This window comes from Onychostoma macrolepis, chromosome 07 (assembly GCF_012432095.1).
Source record: "Onychostoma macrolepis isolate SWU-2019 chromosome 07, ASM1243209v1, whole genome shotgun sequence".
NCBI lineage: Eukaryota > Metazoa > Chordata > Actinopteri > Cypriniformes > Cyprinidae > Onychostoma > Onychostoma macrolepis.
The window spans coordinates 4203516-4222751 of record NC_081161.1 but is presented as its reverse complement, the minus strand read 5'-3'; the positions used below and the strand labels follow the sequence as shown (position 1 = coordinate 4222751).

At 36.0% G+C, this 19236-nt stretch overlaps 1 protein-coding gene across 1 annotated transcript in view; it reads left to right on the top strand.

The window, feature by feature from the left end:
* Positions 1-19236, top strand: part of smchd1 (structural maintenance of chromosomes flexible hinge domain containing 1) — a 55135-nt gene that overhangs the window by 35379 nt on the left and 520 nt on the right. The window contains 18 exon segments of the mRNA XM_058781748.1: positions 54-182; positions 965-995; positions 998-1043; positions 1521-1678; positions 1764-1879; positions 4890-4951; positions 5125-5212; positions 5308-5439; positions 5648-5791; positions 7865-7991; positions 8463-8582; positions 8682-8767; positions 8892-9014; positions 10304-10485; positions 14646-14755; positions 16026-16096; positions 16183-16357; positions 17191-17349. Of these exon segments, the coding sequence (XP_058637731.1) occupies positions 54-182; positions 965-995; positions 998-1043; positions 1521-1678; positions 1764-1879; positions 4890-4951; positions 5125-5212; positions 5308-5439; positions 5648-5791; positions 7865-7991; positions 8463-8582; positions 8682-8767; positions 8892-9014; positions 10304-10485; positions 14646-14755; positions 16026-16096; positions 16183-16357; positions 17191-17349 (2059 nt within the window).

Genomic DNA, 19236 nt, shown 5'->3' with positions numbered 1-19236 from the left:
CGAACACTGAATTTCATGGGGGAGAACAGTTTGAATAAAGCTCGTCTCTTTAGCCTCTGCAGGTCGTGAATGGCCAGGGCTTGGACGCTCCGCTGGTCGTGCAGCTGTGTGACGAATGGGGAAATCCTTCACCAGACCAGCGGATTGAAATTGTGATGAAGGCTCTGATGCCTCAGTTGAAGGTACGTTTGGGGGAAGAGAGGTCTGTGGATAAATTTAGTCATTTAGCAGACACTTTTATCCAAAGCGACTTACAAATGAGGACAACGGAAGCAATCAAAATCAACAAAAGAGCAATGATACCCAAGTGCTGTGACAAGTCTCTGTTAGCTTAACGCAGCACACGAAGCAAGTTTTTTTTTTTTTAATTATATAATAAAAAGAAAACCGATAGAATAGAAAAAGAATATAGCAGGCTAGTGTTAGAGGCCTTTTTTGCTTTATAATCACAAAAAAAAGACTTTTGACTGTACTTGAAAAGTACTTTTTTAACATACGCTGTACAACATGAGTGAGATCAACCCAGTGCAATGTCACTAAAAGATCCGAAATTTTATCACTTTCGATAATCGAATTAAGTTGACAAGTAGAGGGTTTATCTACACTAGTCAACATTTGAAATGGATCAAAACCTTGTCTTAGGACAACTGTTTTGATCCGCTTAAAATGTTGACTACTGTATTATGAACGATCAAAAAATAAATTAAAAATGAATGCATGAACATGAAACAAAATTGTGAAATCCATCACCTCAGTTTTAGACCTATAGACTGTTTATGCATTATGACTTCACATTGGAACAAAAATTGCAATGGAAATTAAAAAAAAAAAAGTGAGTTACAGACCTGTGGGGTCTGTATATCTAAACTTTTAATATTTTAAATTTTACTTAAGAGCTAATGCCTTACTATTCAACTGAAGTAATTACATTTTTTATACTTTTTTTTTGGTTTTTCTCTTTTAGATAAAGTCTTTAATATCATCTCAGCCTGTGGATCAGAAGGAAAAGCTTTCTTTGTGTTAGAAGCTATAAGTGGTCCAAAGTAAGTACATACTGAACCCTGTAAAGCCTACTGTATTATATTTGACACATGAATTTCCAAGGCCTCTAAATGATCAACATGATCAACCTTTGCTGATAAACCTTTATAAAATATCATCTTACTGAGATGTATTATTGGGAGATGCAGAGTGATGACTGATGTTTATATCATTTTATGCAAGTAGTCTGTTACACTGTTACAAAAATCAGCTTTCAGAATTACATCTTAATTTTTGAATATCAGCATCTGCACCAAATTGCATATTTTTTGCTGGACCATGTTCACATAAGGCTTCCTTTTTGCATGATAGAGTTTAGTTGGCATCTGCAGATGGCACGGAAAATTGTGTGGTGTTTTTGCCATTTTCTCACTATATCAGTATATGAGCTGTAAAAGCCTGATGTATCAAATATGATGCTCAACAAAAACACACTCTCTTTCACTTTCTGTTTCTTTCTCTCACTTTCTCTTCTATAGAGGGGTGCATCAGTTGGCGTTTCGGGGGTCTTTTGGCAGGAACGGGATTCCTGGACCTGTAGTAAAACTGAACTTGATTCCTGACCCCAACAAACCCGTCGAACTCTCTATTAAATATGACAGTGCTGCTTCCTTACATGCAGGGGACATTTTCCCAGGTGTGTGTGGATGCATATAAGCTTAGCGAACTTACATTATATTGTAATTTCATAGTGTGCAGATCATATTTTCTGGTGTCTTTAGTGTTTACAGTGATCGTGATTTCTGAGGAAGGCACGCCGGTGAGAAACATCTGCCCAGCAAACCTCTCGATGCTGCTGTGGAAGGGCACGGTATCAGGCTCCTATCCACCCTCTACCGTGAGTCACTCGATCTGGTCTATATTTTGACACATTGCTTGAAACCGCAAGGGTGAGTCTCTCAGAACATGTCAAGATTCATATCTGAGTCACAATTCAATCCATGTTTTGCTTAAAGGGATAGTTCACCCAAAAATTAAAATTCTGTCATCATTTACTCATCCTCATGTCGTTCCAAACCTGTATGAGTTTCTTTCTTCTGTTGAACATAAAAGAAGATATTTTGAAGAATGCTGGTAATCAAACAGTTGATGTTCCCCATTGACTTCTATAGCATTTCTTTCCCTACTATGGAAGTCAATAGGGACCATCAACTGTTTGCTTCTTTAAAATATCTTCTCTTGTGTTTAACATAAGAAAGAGACTTATACAGGTTTGGAACGACATGAGGGAGAGGAAATTATTTAATTTCTGGTTGAACTATCCCTTTAACCCTTCTAAGCTTTTCTAAAAGTGGTCGCACCTTTATTTATATATATATATATATATACACACACACACACACATACATATGCACATATATATATATATATATGTATGTATGTATGTGTGTGTGTATATATTAGTGGTGTCAAAACTAGCGCATTAATGCAGGCGATTTAATTTTTTCAGTTTAATGCGTTAAAATTATTTAACGCAATTAATGCAGGGGCAGAGCTAGGGTTGGCCACCCCTCTCACAACGGCTGTTTCTGTCACTTTTTCTCTTGACAAGAAGTGCATTTATTCAGTCTCAGAGCGTCTTTACGACAACATCAAACCGGAGATGTTTCAGATGCGCGCTCCACATCACTTCAGCGCCAGGCACAAGTCAAATGAGAGCGGAAACGGTACTGTGCTCGCAGCGCGTGCTCTTTCATTGCACGCATAAAGGTGCCGGCGCGCGCTGTAGCGTGCCCTGTATCATTTCATATCAAAGCGCGAAATAAACTACGAGCATGCAATGTTGTGGTCAGTTAAGTCATGATGTTATCAAAAAGGCGATTAAAGCTGCCTTAAAACTGTGCGTGGCTACGTGCATGTAGCCTAATATATTTTATATGAGTCACATTTAAGAACATGTCTCTAAAATGGTTTTCAAAACTTTCCTGGAGCAGCCCTGTCTCCCTCATCTAACACACCCGACTCAACTCGTCAGCTCATTAATAGAGACTTTAAGACCTGAAGTGTGACAGAAAAGGTGATGAGAGTTGAGAGAAAATAAGATGCGTGTCAGATCCGCGTCATGTTCAGCAGCGACAGCTCTTAAATAAATAACAGCCAAAATAACCTAATAACCAGCTGCTGTGATGTCTGTTCATCAAAGGACAAAGGAAAAAATAAATAAATAAAAAAAGAGGAAAAAATAACTTTTATAGCTTTAAGGATTCATCTATATTTAATTTAGTATTTATAGTGTTTGATAATGTAACGGAGCCAACAAGACGTGAGACGTGCGGATCCATTTGCAGGCTTTTATTAGACAGAGACGTGGTCATAACACAGGCAGGGTCAAACAACGGCAAACAGGTATGGCATGGGCAAGACAGAGTAATCCTAGGACAAGCATGGGTCGACGATCGGCGAACAATATTCAACAGGGTAAGGCAGAGAGATAATCCAGGTACACGAGCAATAGTCCAGGTGAGGCATAAACAGAGTCCGAACGGTGAGACAGGGGTAAATACAGGGAACACGGACTAGAAAACAAGAAACAGGTTCTGTATCGCAGCTAACACTAGGGGAGTGATAAACGCAGGACAATACTGGAACTGAACAAGAAACACGGAATGGCACGGTAAGGCAGCTAGCGCTTGAAGAGAGCTATACGCAGATCAATACTCGGCGAACTGTGAAGGGAAGTCCATGGTTATGTAGGTAGGGTGTGTGATTGTGTGATAGTTCTCAGGTGTGAGCGTGTGATTAGTGCAATTAGCTGTGTGTGTCGTCAGTGCAATGGATGATGGGAATTGTAGTCTGGTGAAGTGCAACGGTAGTGTAGTGCAAGAGTCCATGTGGTGAGCGAGTGACCTCTGGTGGTGAGTGAGTATATTTCTGCTGAAAGGCACAGGTAAATATGACATTTATAATAATGGGTTTATGTGAAGATTGTTTTAAGTTTAAGAGTCAAGTTATTTTTTAAAAGTCTAATAAATGTTAAATTTGATCTCTCAATTATACTGTAATGTTGAATGGGGGCAATTTTATAGAGAAATCAGTATTGGTGTCAGTGATACTGGCCTTCAGTCATGAAAAAAAATGCCATTAAACAAATATTAAAAAATATACTGTCTTTATGTTGTCTGTAAATTAATTTGAAGTTTGAATGTGAAATTATTGCAATATATAAAAGTATATCTAAAAACTTTAATGTTAGGTGTGCTTAATTGCGATTAATTTTAGAAATAATGTTATTTTAATTATTTAGTTTCTTTAATTGATTGACAGCACTTATATATATTTATATATTTATTTATTTATTTTTTTAATAAACAGTAGTAGAATATGATGCATTTGGGCCAGATTGCTGCCATATGAAAGAAAAATGACTTTGTCAGGTCAAAATCATGTTATGACAGTAATGGCCAATATATGGCTGAATTGTTCTAAGCTGGTGAGCGCACGTTAAAAGAAAATGAAACGCATTTAGACCCATTACAATAGATACAATTATTTTTTTTTCCACATTAGAAGTGTGTGTGTGTGTGTGTGTGTGTGTGTGTGTGGTGGGGGGTAGAATAAAATCTCAATCAAGTTGACGTTTATTATTTTATGCATCACATCTAAAAGATGCTACATTATATTTGATGGAAGTACCCCAAAAAACATTTGAAGTACTCTTTGTGACTGACAACATAATGTAACAGGCATTTTTGCTCAGACAATTTTGACAAGACTTGAATTTTGAACACAGGGTAATTATATGACAAACAGAGCCGGTTATAATATTATGTGTAGAAGGAGAATACATAGTATTAAACAATATTTAGAAAAATTTAGTAAATTGAACTATGTTTTGTGTTTTAACTTAGGCCTCGACTCTGAAGTGTAGTAAACGCAAAGACACAGAAACGGACGACTGCTTCTGCTTCAGGTAATAAATACAATAGAGCAAAGTAAGTCTGAAATAATAATGTTTTACTTCATAACAACTGTGAAGCAGTTATGTTTTTAAGCATTGTTAGTATTTGAAAAGCTTTTGTCTGCCACTGGTGCCGATTCTCTCAGAAATGTCCTGCGTTGCATGTCTTTTTATGTCTTTTTCAGGGATAAGCAGATTCCAGAGCTTGCAGGACAATATGTTGTCCAGTTTGTGTTGGCTTTGGACAAAACCAAACATCTGTGGAGCGAGCAGGTGAGAACACGCTCTTAATTTTGTCCCGTTTATTGTATGTGCAGCTTTATATCCTATTGCTTACTTTAGAATACGTATTTGTGTGTCTGTTTTAGACTCCACTAAATGTTGTTGCTAATAAAGCGGTGAAATTAGCCCCTGAGGCTCCACCTTCAACTCCTGTTGTGTCCAATGGTAGCATTCGGGCCAATCGCACACTGCTGGACAGCTTGAATCTGAAGATCATGGTGAGTTTCGGTCTCTGCTACAGATAAGTGATCATTTAATTTATCTTTTTAATTGATTTTTATTCTATTTGCTGATTTATTTGGAGCATTCATGCAATCCATTTCTGCACAATGCCCTTTTTCTTGTCATTTCTGTACTCTCAAATCATAACATTTAGATCAAATAAATGCAGAAAGCTTGAGTTAGTGTTTGTTTCTTACTTTGCAGGACCAATACAGTAACGCTGCTGGTGAGGGTTTAGATGGAAAAGTAATTGTTACAGTAAAAGGCACAGGAGACGTGCTTCCTTTGTTTGAGAATGGAGATTCAAGTGTGTCATACAGCCTCACTAACGGGGAGACTCTCATTACTGTGAGTGTTTGTTTGTTTGGTTTCTTTTGTTTGTATCAGTGTTATTTGTGACCCTGGAGCACAAAACCAGTCTTATGTAGCAACAGCCAACAATACATTGTATGGGTCAAAATGATTGATTTTTCTTTTATGCCAAAAATCATTAGGATATTAATTAAAGCTCATGTTCCATGAAGATATTTTGTAAATTTCCTACTGTAAATATATCAAAACTGAATTTTTGATTAGTAATATGCATTAGTAATATGGGGGGGCAAGGGAAAAAAAAAAAAAAAAAAAAAAATTCGGATGTAGCCTATGCATCAAAACAATGCGCTACTATATTGCAACGTATTGTGTCAATACAGCGCAGTGAAGAATAACTTAAAGAGGTTGCCTGCGTTTACTAAACTGTGTAGCTTTGTTTCCCGTTGTCAGTTGATGGCCTTTTATTTTTAACCAAAAAATTTGCTGCTTTTCTGATGTTCATTTAAGTTTTCTGTGTCTTTTTCCCGTGTCACTTCAGTAAACGATCAGTTGTGGGACTATTCTGTCATAAATCGCATACCATTCATTTCTGAACTTTCTACCGTCCGTTACTGGAAATGAAATTACTGGTTGATATGTCCCGATCTCAATTAAGTTGACACACACTTTTAGTCCGTGAACTGGATCTCGCTCGGGACGCGTGCTGTCTGTGGAAGTTTGGCCAGGACCGCTTCCAGAATAAATCACTGAGGCATTTTTGTCCCATCCATTGCTTATCACTGATATTTCGAGAATGAATCCAGAATTATTCCTGAAACATTGCAGCATGTATGTGTCCGAAAAACGAAAGTTTTATTCAAATTCTGAATGGATTGTAGCCTAGAAAACATACAAAGCGCGTTCCCTTTAAAAGAATCACTCATCAAAGTTCATTGCAATCTCACAAAGCTCGGTTATAATCAAGCTCTCTGAACTACACAATGAATCTCTTATTTACATCACGTCTGCACTTATGAGGTGATTCACGAGAGTGCAAAACTCCGGCGCTTTCAGTGGTGAGTGAATTCTGAAAACTCGAACGCCTCTGATTGGTCATTGCTTTGAAGAAATCAACAGAAATGTCTTTGATTGGCTACATTGCTCAACACTGCAAAAACACATTAGATACACTGTAAAAAAAGAAAAATTCAGCCAACTTAAAATTTTAAGGCAACCAGCTTCTGCAGATTTTTGAGTTTTCTCAACTTGTCGTTTTAAGTTTATACAACAAAAATGTGAGAATCTCCCACAAAAATAAGTTGAGCAAACTCAAAAATCTGCTGAATCTGGTAAAAATATTTTTAAGTTTGCTCAACTTTTTTTATTTTATTTTTTTACATTTTTTTTTACAGTGTAGTTTGCCAGATCTTTTTTTGAGGGTTTGTAGCACCGTCTCGTACCCCGTACAACCGGCCTGCGCTGACATCAGAGATTCCATGACTGACGATATGTTTTTTTTTAAATTGTATTAGTTTTCTTTTAAAAAAAATAAAGCTATTTAATTAAAAAACAGTAGATATGTTTAAAAAAGAAAACAAATAGAAATGACAAAAGAGCATAACAAATTTACTAAAACTGAAATAAAAAATAAATTAAAGCTGAACAGAAATATCTTGTTTTAGTATTTTTACTACAGATAAGTTTTTTATTTTAGATATCTCTTTTTACTTTATCTGTATTTCAATTCACAAAAACTATTTTTAATCGAAACTTAAGGAAATATTAATAAAATATGGGAATTTGTTTAAAACATTTCATAATATCACATTTATTATTGTGATATTTTTGTGATGAGTTTTCAAAACAAACAAAAAAGCAGTTGAACATACATACAAATTTCAGATAAAACACACAATTGGACAGGTACAAAAAAAATTCTGTTGAATGATTGTTAGATGTGATAAACAGTCAATGAGTTAAAAATGCATGAAGATACTAAAAAAATGCGTGGAGATAAATGCATAAATATAATTTATGCATGGCCTCTGTATGGATTCACCTGAACTGCATAAATATACTCCAATTAAAATGAAGAACTTAAAATGTTAAATTGTTTGTTTCCTGTAGGATTTGGCTCTTTTGGAGAACAGTCCTGGTGTGGATGGAGCCGAGTACATCCTTCTGTTCAGTCCTGAGATTCATCAGAATAGTGTTACCATCGCTGCATATATCCTGCCTTTCAGATTCTGCAACGGTTAGTCCCCAGACACACAGCCCAATATTACTTGCATTACTAATGAGTGTCACAGTTAAGAGAAAAGCATTATTATCGATTATTGCTGTAACCAATCAAATTCAGTCCATGTTGTAATATAATTATACTTAAATCTATACTAAATAAGGTAAGAAAATGATAATGTCCATGTCGTAATCAAATTTAATGACATATGTGACAAGCAGTGTTTATGTTTAATATGCATGTGTGTAGTCGAATTACTATTATTATTATTGCACAGTTCTATATAAATTAAATATATACTGCAAATATATCCATTAAGACCTGAGGGTGAGTAAAGTAAACTAATCTAAATTTTTGGGTGACTATTCCTTTAAACTCTTACTATATACTAAGTGTCTTAATTTGTTAAACTACAATGATATTATTATTTAGGGAGTGTAATGGAGGTGTGCAGTAATGCTTTTTTGATATTTTGATCTCTTTCAGATGCAGAACATCAGAAAGTCATTGTGAGTCTCAGTAAGAAGAAAGATCGCCTTTCCCAAACCGTTTTTATGTACCAGGAATTCTTTGAAACCAATAATCAACTAACATCTGAACTTGAATGTAGGCACTGCGTATTTTGGTTTAGTTAATTATTTATTTATTCATTCATTTATTTTTTCTCAGATCATGTGTGACTCATATATCTGTTTGTCTCTACAGGTCAGGTGCGAGATGCAACCCAGAAATTAAATGAGCTCAAACCAGAACTCATGAAATGTGGTTTAGACGTCTCAGAACTAACCACTGTGAGTCTGTGCATGCACACTAACATGCTAACTGTTTTATTGCTGTTTGTTTATTGTATAAGCATGCATTTAATTCCAGCCATCACAGATATTTATTCGTCTCTTTGTTTGTGTATCTGTCCAGGTATCCAAAATAGAGAAAGTTATAAATGACAAGAAAGCAATTTTGACCAAGATAGAGAATCAGCCTCTGCGGAAATGCGGCATTCCTGACCCTTTCAAAGGCAGCCCGCAGGTTCTGGGAAAGGTGTGCTTTCGGTTTTTGCATATGTTAGTGTTTGTATTAGTGGATCCCTTCACAAGTGGAGTCAGCAGTGTGACAGGAGTCTTGGAAATGCACTGTCCTCCGATCAGTGCTTGAAGAAAGGTTTCATGCTTATTAAAACCCCAACGCTGGCCTGTTAACGTGCTATTCATATGGTGGAGTGCTGTATCAGTGTGACCTGTAGAGGAGGTTACATGTTTGAGTTGTGGATCTCTCAGACACATTTATTCAGAGAGATTAAACTATATCATGTACAAATATCATGCTTTGGAAAATTAGAAATAATGACATACCGAGTGTCAAAATTGTCATGACATGCACTGAAACTAACATTAAATGAAATAATGTCTTGCGAATAATTATAAGTCATAATTTACATAAAATGTGACATGCAAAGTCAAAAAAAAATCAAAAATCAAAACTGACATAAAATGTCATTATGACATAAAAAGTCAATTAAGTCAATTATGACAAGTTGAAATGATATACTAAGTCATTATTACATAAAAAGTCACAATTTACATGACGTCATTATGACAGTCAAAATTGAGACATATTAAGTCTTAATTATGACATTCAATCAGTGAAACTATGACACACAAGTCATTATGATAAAAATTGAAATAATCTTATGAGTCATTATGACAAAAAGTCATAATTATGACAAAGTCAAAACTATTAGGTAAAACAGCAAAACTAAAAATTAAATCTAGCATAGAAAGTCAATTTGACCTTTTGTCAGTTTTGACCGTTAATTATGTGTTTTTGTCTCATAATTTTTTGCTTTTCATCCATAATTTTGATTTATGACATTATGATTTAACAAATAATGTACTCTATTCAATTGTTCCAAGCTCTTCATTTAAAAGCAGTCTTTAAGAATTACTGAACAAGGAATAAAACATCAAAATTATTTTAATAGTGATCTTAAATGCATGTGACATTTTTTACCCATTTAAAAACGTAATAAAGATCTATCTGCATCTATCTTGTTGAACTCAAAAATAAGGAGGTTTGGTCACGCATTCATGATGCATAATCCTGCTGAATTTATTTACAAAACTATGAAATGTAAAAATATGTGAATATTTTTAAATGCTCCCAAGTTGCATGGAGCAAACAAACAACACAAATCTGGAGTTTTGCGTTCTAGGCTTTTAGGCAAACTGGGGACGTTCAGCGAAACATGATGAGAACCACTGTGATAATCAGAGGACTCTTTGAAAGACATATTAGTTGATGTGGTGATGTTTGCATGTGATGGTTTGTAGGTCGGTCATCTGGCACTGGTGGAGGAGGATGATGCAGCGAAGGTGATCTCTTGGCATCTTCTGGGAGACATGGACTGTGTGGTTACTGAAACAACATCTGCTGCCAAGAAAATCTATGATGATACACAAGGACGACAACAAGTCATTCCCCTCGAGACGGTCTTCTGGAGACCAAATGACAGGTACTTATACATGCCATCTTTTTTTATTTTATTTTGTTTTTGTGTTTTTCTTTTTTTTGTAAATGTCTATGATGATATTTTAATTAAAGGTGACATATGAAAGTGTTAAAGTGCTATAATTGTGTCCCCGGTGCATCTACCAACCCAGAAAACGTGAAAAAGAACAACCCAGTAAATTTCTTTTGGTAAGCCTTTCTCTGTAAGCTTGTGAAAAAACGAGCCGCTCCAAATTATAATATTACAGCCCCTTAATCTGCATGTTTCCACACACAGCACTGCCATTGTGTTTTCGCAAGCGACAACGGTGTAGCAGTTAACACCATGGCAAAATTTCGAGCAAAGCATGCTAACTGTTCTGTCTTTGGCTGCACAGACGAGCGCAGAACACTGTTTAGAGTCCCAGCCTCAGAGGAGACAAGAGAGCAGTGGATTTATTGATTTATTTACTCTATATTACGCTGCTGCCACACAGATCTAATATAAACACTTGTGTGTTTTTAACATAAACGTGTGTGTATTTGAGAGTTTAAGCGCAATAAGACATGAAAGAGAACTTAGTTTAGTACTCTCATGCCGTGTGACAGCCGCTTTCTGTGCGTGCTTCGGATGTGTGCGCTCAGAAAACAGTATATCAGAAGTTTAAACTAATATGGTTTAAAATGCACAATTTCAGTGCGATAGTCAAAACCAAAGAGGTTTTTTTTTTTCAGCTGTGTATCTGAGGTACAAGCTGTAAAGCTGTTTATTAATGTGCAAAACAAGAGCCTAAGCTTTTGTATCAGGTTGTTTTGTTAAAGCTCTAAATTAGTGCTGTCAAATGATTAATCACGATTAATCGCATCCAAAATAAAAGTTTTTGTTTGCATAATGTGTGTGTGTGTGTGTGTACTGTGTATATTTATGTGTATATATAAATACACACACATACAGTATATATCTTGAAAATATTTGCATGTATATATTTATATTCTTATATTGTATATAAATATATTTAATATACAGTGGGTACGGAAAGTATTCAGACCCCCTTAAATTTTTCACTCTTTGTTATATTGCAGCCATTTGCTAAAATCATTTAATTTTTTTTCCTCATTAATGTACACACAGCACCCCCATATTGACAGAAAAACACAGAATTGTTGACATTTTTGCAGACTTATTAAAGAAAAACTGAAATATCACATGGTCCTAAGTATTCAGACCCTTTGCTGTGACACTCATATATTTAACTCAGGTGCTGTCCATTTCTTCTGATCATCCTTGAGATGGTTCTACACCTTCATTTGAGTCCAGCTGTGTTTGATTATACTGATTGGACTTGATTAGGAAAGCCACACACCTGTCTATATAAGACCTTACAGCTCACAGTGCATGTCAGAGCAAATGAGAATCATGAGGTCAAAGGAACTGCCTGAAGAGCTCAGAGACAGAATTGTGGCAAGGCACAGATCTGGCCAAGGTTACAAAAAACATTTCTGCTGCACTTAAGGTTCCTGAGAGCACAGTGGCCTCCATAATCCTTAAATGGAAGATGTTTGGGACGACCAGAACCCTTCCTAGAGCTGGCCGTCTGGCCAAACTGAGCTATCGGGGGAGAAGAGCCTTGGTGAGAGAGGTAAAGAAGAGCCCAAAGATCACTGTGGCTGAGCTCCAGAGATGCAGTCGGGAGATGGGAGAAAGTTGTAGAAAGTCAACCATCACTGCAGCACTCCACCAGTCGGGGCTTTATGGCAGAGTGGCCCGACGGAAGCCTCTCCTCAGTGCAAGACACATGAAAGCCCGCATGGAGTTTGCTAAAAAACACCTGAATAAGATTCTCTGGTCTGATGAGACCAAGATAGAACTTTTTGGCCTTAATTCTAAGCGGTATGTGTGGAGAAAACCAGGCACTGCTCATCACCTGTCCAATACAGTCCCAACAGTGAAGCATGGTGGTGGCAGCATCATGCTGGGGGGGTGTTTTTCAGCTGCAGGGACAGGACGACTGGTTGCAATCGAGGGAAAGCTGAATGCGGCCAAGTACAGGGATATCCTGGACGGAAACCTTCTCCAGAGTGCTCAGGACCTCAGACTGGGCCGAAGGTTTACCTTCCAACAAGACAATGACCCTAAGCACACAGCTAAAATAACGAAGGAGTGGCTTCACAACAACTCCGTGACTGTTCTTGAATGGCCCAGCCAGAGCCCTGACTTAAACCCAATTGAGCATCTCTGGAGAAACCTAAAAATGGCTGTCCACCAACGTTTACCATCCAACCTGACAGAACTGGAGAGGATCTGCAAGGAGGAATGGCAGAGGATCCCCAAATCCAGGTGTGAAAAACTTGTTGCATCTTTCCCAAAAAGACTCATGGCTGTATTAGATCAAAAGGGTGCTTCTACTAAATACTGAGCAAAGGGTCTGAATACTTAGGACCATGTGATATTTCAGTTTTTCTTTTTTAATAAATCTGCAAAAATGTCAACAATTCTGAGTTTTTCTGTCAATATGGGGTGCTGTGTGTACGTTAATGAGGAAAAGAAATGAACTTAAATGATTTTAGCAAATGGCTGCAATATAACAAAGAGTGAAAAATTTAAGGGGGTCCGAATACTTTCCGTACCCACTGTATAAACATAATTTTTTTTTTATATATATATATATACCGTATTGACCCGAATATAAGACAATGTTTTTTTTCTTGGAAATACATCTGAAAAAAACGCGTTCGTCTTATATTCGGGGTCTAGACTTTGACATGTCAATAATACACCCACAACAATAGGTGGCGCCAAAAACGCATAAACCGAGTGTGCCATGAAATATGTAATGTAATGAAACAAATGAAAAAGAAAAGCTTACAGCGGCATGATCGTGACTGTCATGTTAGCCTGATGGGACCAAACTTCCTCTGTAAGTGATTTTAAAACATAAGACAGTACCCAGATTTGAAGACTACAATAAGATTTCACGTCTACTGATAATAACATTTTGATAGGCTACTATGAGTTGGATAGCCTAATTGTTATATAATTCAGATGGGCTACCTGTTATTTCAATGGTATATCAAAATTATCCAATGTCATTGTTGGTACATTTTACCAGTATTTACCATACTTTCAAAACAAAAATTAGAATTGGAAAAATATGCAATATGAAAATAATTTAAGAATAAATGTGTTTTACAGAGAGAGAGAAAAAAAACAAACAAACAAGATTTGGTTTTCAAAAAGCCTTTTTCCAACAGGTACATCTGGAAAAAGGGGGGTCGTCTTATAATCAGGGTCGTCTTATATTCGGGACAATACGGTACATGCATGTGTTTGTATTTATATATAAACAATAAATATACACAGTATACACACATATTTCATGTAAAGAAACACTTTTATTTTGGATGCGATTAATCATTTGACCGCACCACTCTAAATAGAAAGGTGACGTAATAGTGAAACTATAAGGAAAAATACCCACCAGAGAGGTCTGTCTTTTCACTGGAAATTCAAGTTATGAGGTTTTGTTTAAAAAATTGCGAGGTCAAAAAACTGAAACATTTGCATGGATAAATTTGCTCACGATAAGATCAATAACATCATGCCAGCATAATTTTCATTTCATTCCAAAATGATGTAACTGCATGTTTGCTGAATGCCTATGATATATGAAGTATTATAGATGGCAAGCGCTTGGTTTAGTCTTCTGTCATTCTTCACACAACCACAGGAAATAGCTGACGGATTTCCGCTGTCAGAATGAACCGTTTTGCACGTTTGTTCAGTTTCATATATACTGGAACTTTTTACAGTTGTTTTTTTTTCTGAGAGTGTAACCTCAGTGATAATTCAGTGATAATTCACCCAAAAATTAAAATGTCATCTACTCACCCTCAAGTTGTTCCAAACCTGTGAGTTTCTTTCTTCTGTTGAACACAGAAGTTATTTTGAAGAACGTTGGTAACCAAATAGTTGCTGGTAGCCATTGACTTCCATATCAGGGTTGGTCTGGTTACCAACGTTCTTCAAAAATATTGCCACATTTTCTAGATCACTCCCTAAAAGTGAATACACTGAAAGAATTACCTCTTTAATTAACAATTACTGAGAAGTTTATTGCATTTATTTTGTCTCAGCTTTTTTTTTTTTTTTTTTTTCTTCTGTGCATGTTTTTTCATGTGTCTTAGGCCTCTGCCTCACATCAGGAATGGCTTACCTCTCTTCAGTCCAACTGGTAATCCTGTGTTTGTAAAAGACAGGCTAATTTTTCCTGAGCACGCAGAAAGCTGCAATAAAGGTAAGTCAAGAGCACAAAAGCACACATGAACACCATTTTGAGAAAATAAGATTAATAAAAATGTAAAAAATCTCCCAGAAAGGAACTTGTGTATTTAATATAGTATCTCTGTTGTTGTTATTATTATTATTATTAGTTGCCTGTTTAACTTGCTATATTATTCTTTTCTTTTTGTTAATATTTCAAATAATTACATTTACAACAAATGTAAAAATTTAAAACTCAATTCTGTCATTTATAATAAATTATTTGGTGTTTACAGCTGTCATATCCAGCTGCACCTCCAAAACAATTCATTATTTAATAAACCGATCCAGTTGCCACTCTCATTTAGTGCTCGCTGAAAATTAGTCTTGGATCGTGCTTATACTGCTGAAAAATAGCATAATGAATTCTCATGACATTAATAGACGCAAAACTAATTTTCCAGAAAATAACCCATGATTGACAAATTATTATTAATAGATTTATTCCCATTCAGTAGCTTCAAATGCATTTTGGAATAAGCCGTTACATTTTGGGAGAGGAAGGTGTTGAGCATGTTTTGCATTCAATTTTGTATATATGCATTGGAGTTTGCACATTCTTATTTAAATCTTTCCAGAATACTGCCAGCTTAAAGGTATATTTCACCCAAAAATGAAAATTTGCTGAAAACTTATTCACCTTCAGGCCATCCAACATGTAGATGAGTTTGCTGCTTCATTAGATTTAGACAAATGTAGCATTGCATCACTTGCTCAGCAATGGATCCTCTGCAGTGAATGGGTGCCGTCAGAATGAGAATCCAAACACTGATAAAAACATCACAATAATCCACACCACTCCAGTCCATCAGTTAACATCTTGTGAAGCCAAAAGCTGTGTGATTTTAATAAACAAATTTATCATGATGTTTTAATCTTCAAACCATTGCATCTGGCTTGAAGTCCATAATCCATAATAACTCTTTCTCAGATAGTATGGGTGAACTATTCAATGCATCAAAAAATTATGTAATACAATGATGTAATGGAATTTTATTATTTGCAAGCTTTCATCACAGCTAAGTATCCTGGCAGAGGCTTCATTGGCAGTACTCAAATGAGCTAATGGTGTACGTGCATGTGTGTGTGTGTGTGTGTGTGTGTGTGTGTTTTGTATTGAACAATCATCTTTGCATGAAACATTTTGCAGCCTGCAGATCTTGGCAGTGCATTATTTTATGAGTATGATCAGGGCAGACCTTCAAACTACAAGGGGGACTGACGTGTTCTGTCTCTTTTTTCAGTTTTTGCAAGTCTTCTCGGAGACACCATACTAATTGATGATTTGGATTCTGCTAATCATTATCGTCGGGGGGTAAGACAATGAGTGCATGTGGTTGTGATGAAGAATTTTCAAGTATTTACATCAAACGTGCATATAAACGTGTATATATTTGGTAGGTGGTTCAGAATAAGATGCAGTGTCCCACGCTCTTAACGCGTCAGGGAGAGAGGATACGCAGCAACGGGAAATTCGGAGGACTGCAGAACAAGGCTCCGTCCATTGAGAAGCTTCGAGGACAAGTGTTTGGGGCACCATTACCCAAAGAGCATAAGCACACACGCCATGAGATAGGTAACAAACATACTCCCTCTCTTGGTGCACTGGAAGATCTGTACTCTATGAGTGATCTGAGATACTTTGTGATCTCTCTCCTTGTAAAAATGTATCGTTTTTGTTGATTTTTAGCCTATTCACTTGTTGGGTCATGCCTTAAAAAACACTTACAGCCAAAAATATCGGCACCCTTGCAGTTCTGTCAGAAAATGCAACACTTCTCTCAGAAAATTGTTCCAGTTGCAAATGTTTTGGTACTCACGTGCTTATTGTTTTTGTTTGCATTGCAACAACACACACACAAAAAAAAAAAACAGAAAAGAAAAGAAAAGTCAAAACTTGATAAAATTTCACACAGAACTTAAAAATGGACTGGACAAAATTATTGGCACATTGTCAAAATTGTAATAGATAATTGCTTTTCAAGCATGTGATGCTCCTGTAATTTGGATTTAGACACACCTGTAGCAAGTAACAGGTGTGGGCAATACAGTAATCACACTTGCAACCAGTTAAAATGGAGAAAAGTTGACTCGGCCTTTGTGTTGTCACACTGGGCATGGAGAAAAGAAAGAAGTGTAAAGTGGGTTCTGTGTGGAATTGTATCAGATTGGACTTTTCTTCTCTTTTTTTTTTTTTGTGTTCCAATGCAAAAAAAAAAAAACGTGAGTGCCAAAACATTTGCAACTGCAACAATTTTCTGAGAGAAGGGTTGCATTTTCTTACAGAATTGCAAGGGTGCTGATATTTTTGGCCATGACTGTATGTGAGTTTACTAGGAACATGATGTGTCTCATGGATGCATGTGTGTAATCTCTGTGTCTTATGTTTGATTGTGTGATTGTGTACAGAGTTACTGCAGCAGTGTTGTGTTGCAATGCAGAAGGCCTCTCAGGTCCGGTTTGAGTATAGCTGTCATTTGCGGTACCTGCAGAGTCCTGAGATGAAACAGAAACAACAAGACCTCCAGCAGCAAGAGCAAGAGTTAAGGGAACTTGATGAAACCCTTGGTATGTGTTTTTGGCATTGCAGAGCTGCTTACTTTCTGAATGCAAAACCAGAATTTCGATGATTTGCATAAAGTTATCACAGATCTGTTTGCTTAGTCATTATGGGGTATAAAGTAGATGTTCTTAGGATATATTTGAAAACTTTTTCAAGAATTGCACATTCTCACAGATTTAGAATTTTTATTAAATTAATTTCTGTTTTAGCTGAACTATTGGCATGGTGAAGCAACAATTTGAAAAGAATCTTGCTAGGCGAATTTAATGTTAAACTTCTGTTTTACTAGTTCTGTTTATATCTTGCTTCCTGAGCAACATACAAGGTTTTGACAAGTTAACTCTGTCAGCTGTGATGCAATACATATTCTTTCAGATGGGTGTAGGAATTAGGGATATGCATCTCCATAACTGAGGCCGATGCAGAGCCAACGATATGATACATTAGACATACATATCCTCTGAGACCCAGCTATGGAGTTTTTGCCTCTGTAGAGGACATTATATTTTAGTGAATATCTCTGAGACCTCACATGTCACAGTTTGAAGTCTGGATGTCCTGTACAGAGCACATTCAGGGCTTTTCAGAGATACCAAATGTTTGGATGTTTCACCGTGACCACACTCTCTCCTTGGTCTTTAATGATGGTTGACTTTAATTTTGTGATAAAATTGTACATCCTTTATGGAAATATGATTATATTTTGTAATTCAAATATGACTTCCTGTTATGAAACAGGACATCATTTCATACATGTCCACTGTAGAGGACACCGGGACTAAAAGCATGTTTATTATGCATTTTGGGAGACAAAACAGTTGAATACAAAAATAAATTATATATCAATATTCCTTTGAAATATTGCATATTATGAAAATCTGGCCAGTTATAAGTCCCATTATTACACTTATTTTTTCAACATGCTGTCCCAAGAGCACATTAGATACAGTATATAGATATCATTGTGTTTAATGGGAAAACAAGTTTATGGAAATTTTACACATCGCATAAAGCAAAAATGTTATATCAGATCATTCTGTTATATATTTTATAACATAGTTGAGAATTATCCTTAAAGTTTTGTATAAAAAAATCCTGAAACCTAAAAATTGATTTCCCATTGTTTTTGCCTTTTCATGTCATTTAATTTTTTTTATAAAAATTGAGTCCTGGTGTCCTCTACAGAGGACATATGAATAAAATATAATTTTTCAAAAATGTTATTTTTCCATTTTTTTTCTTATGCTCTAAAACAATGTAATGGCATGAAAAAATACTAAATTCACAAAGTTTTTTTTTTTTCTGAGTCTCAGGAAGGTATGAAGCAGCTACCGATGCGATGCGACCCCATTACGATGCAGTGCGATTTCGATTCGATTCAACACAATGCGATTCAATGCAATAAAATGCAATAGAAAAAATATGCTATGCAATTCAATATGGTCCAGATAGTTTGCTTTTATTTCTTTGGTTCACTGTAATTATTTGGTGGAAGATGCAGCTCTTCCTCTGCCTTGTTAATCTATATTCTGTGTGACTCAGGACACGTCTCAGCGAGCAGCAGGGATGAAAAGAGAACGCTCTTGAGAAAATGTTTAGAGAGAATTCAATCTACATATAAAATACTGCTCACAAATTATTGGTCACTTTCTAAATATGTATAACTATATAAGTACAGCGCATCTGCTTATAATTATGTATAAATAAATTGTTTTTTATGTATGCAAATATGTTAGAAATGATGCATCGCGATACAAATACCAACTTGTATCCGATGCACACTTTAAATGGATGCATCTTATCATTAACTTTTATTCCGATGCACCGATGCGAATCAGGGAATCTTACAATTCCTAGTAGGAATGATAGTCAAGTTTCTTAACTGTTTGTTC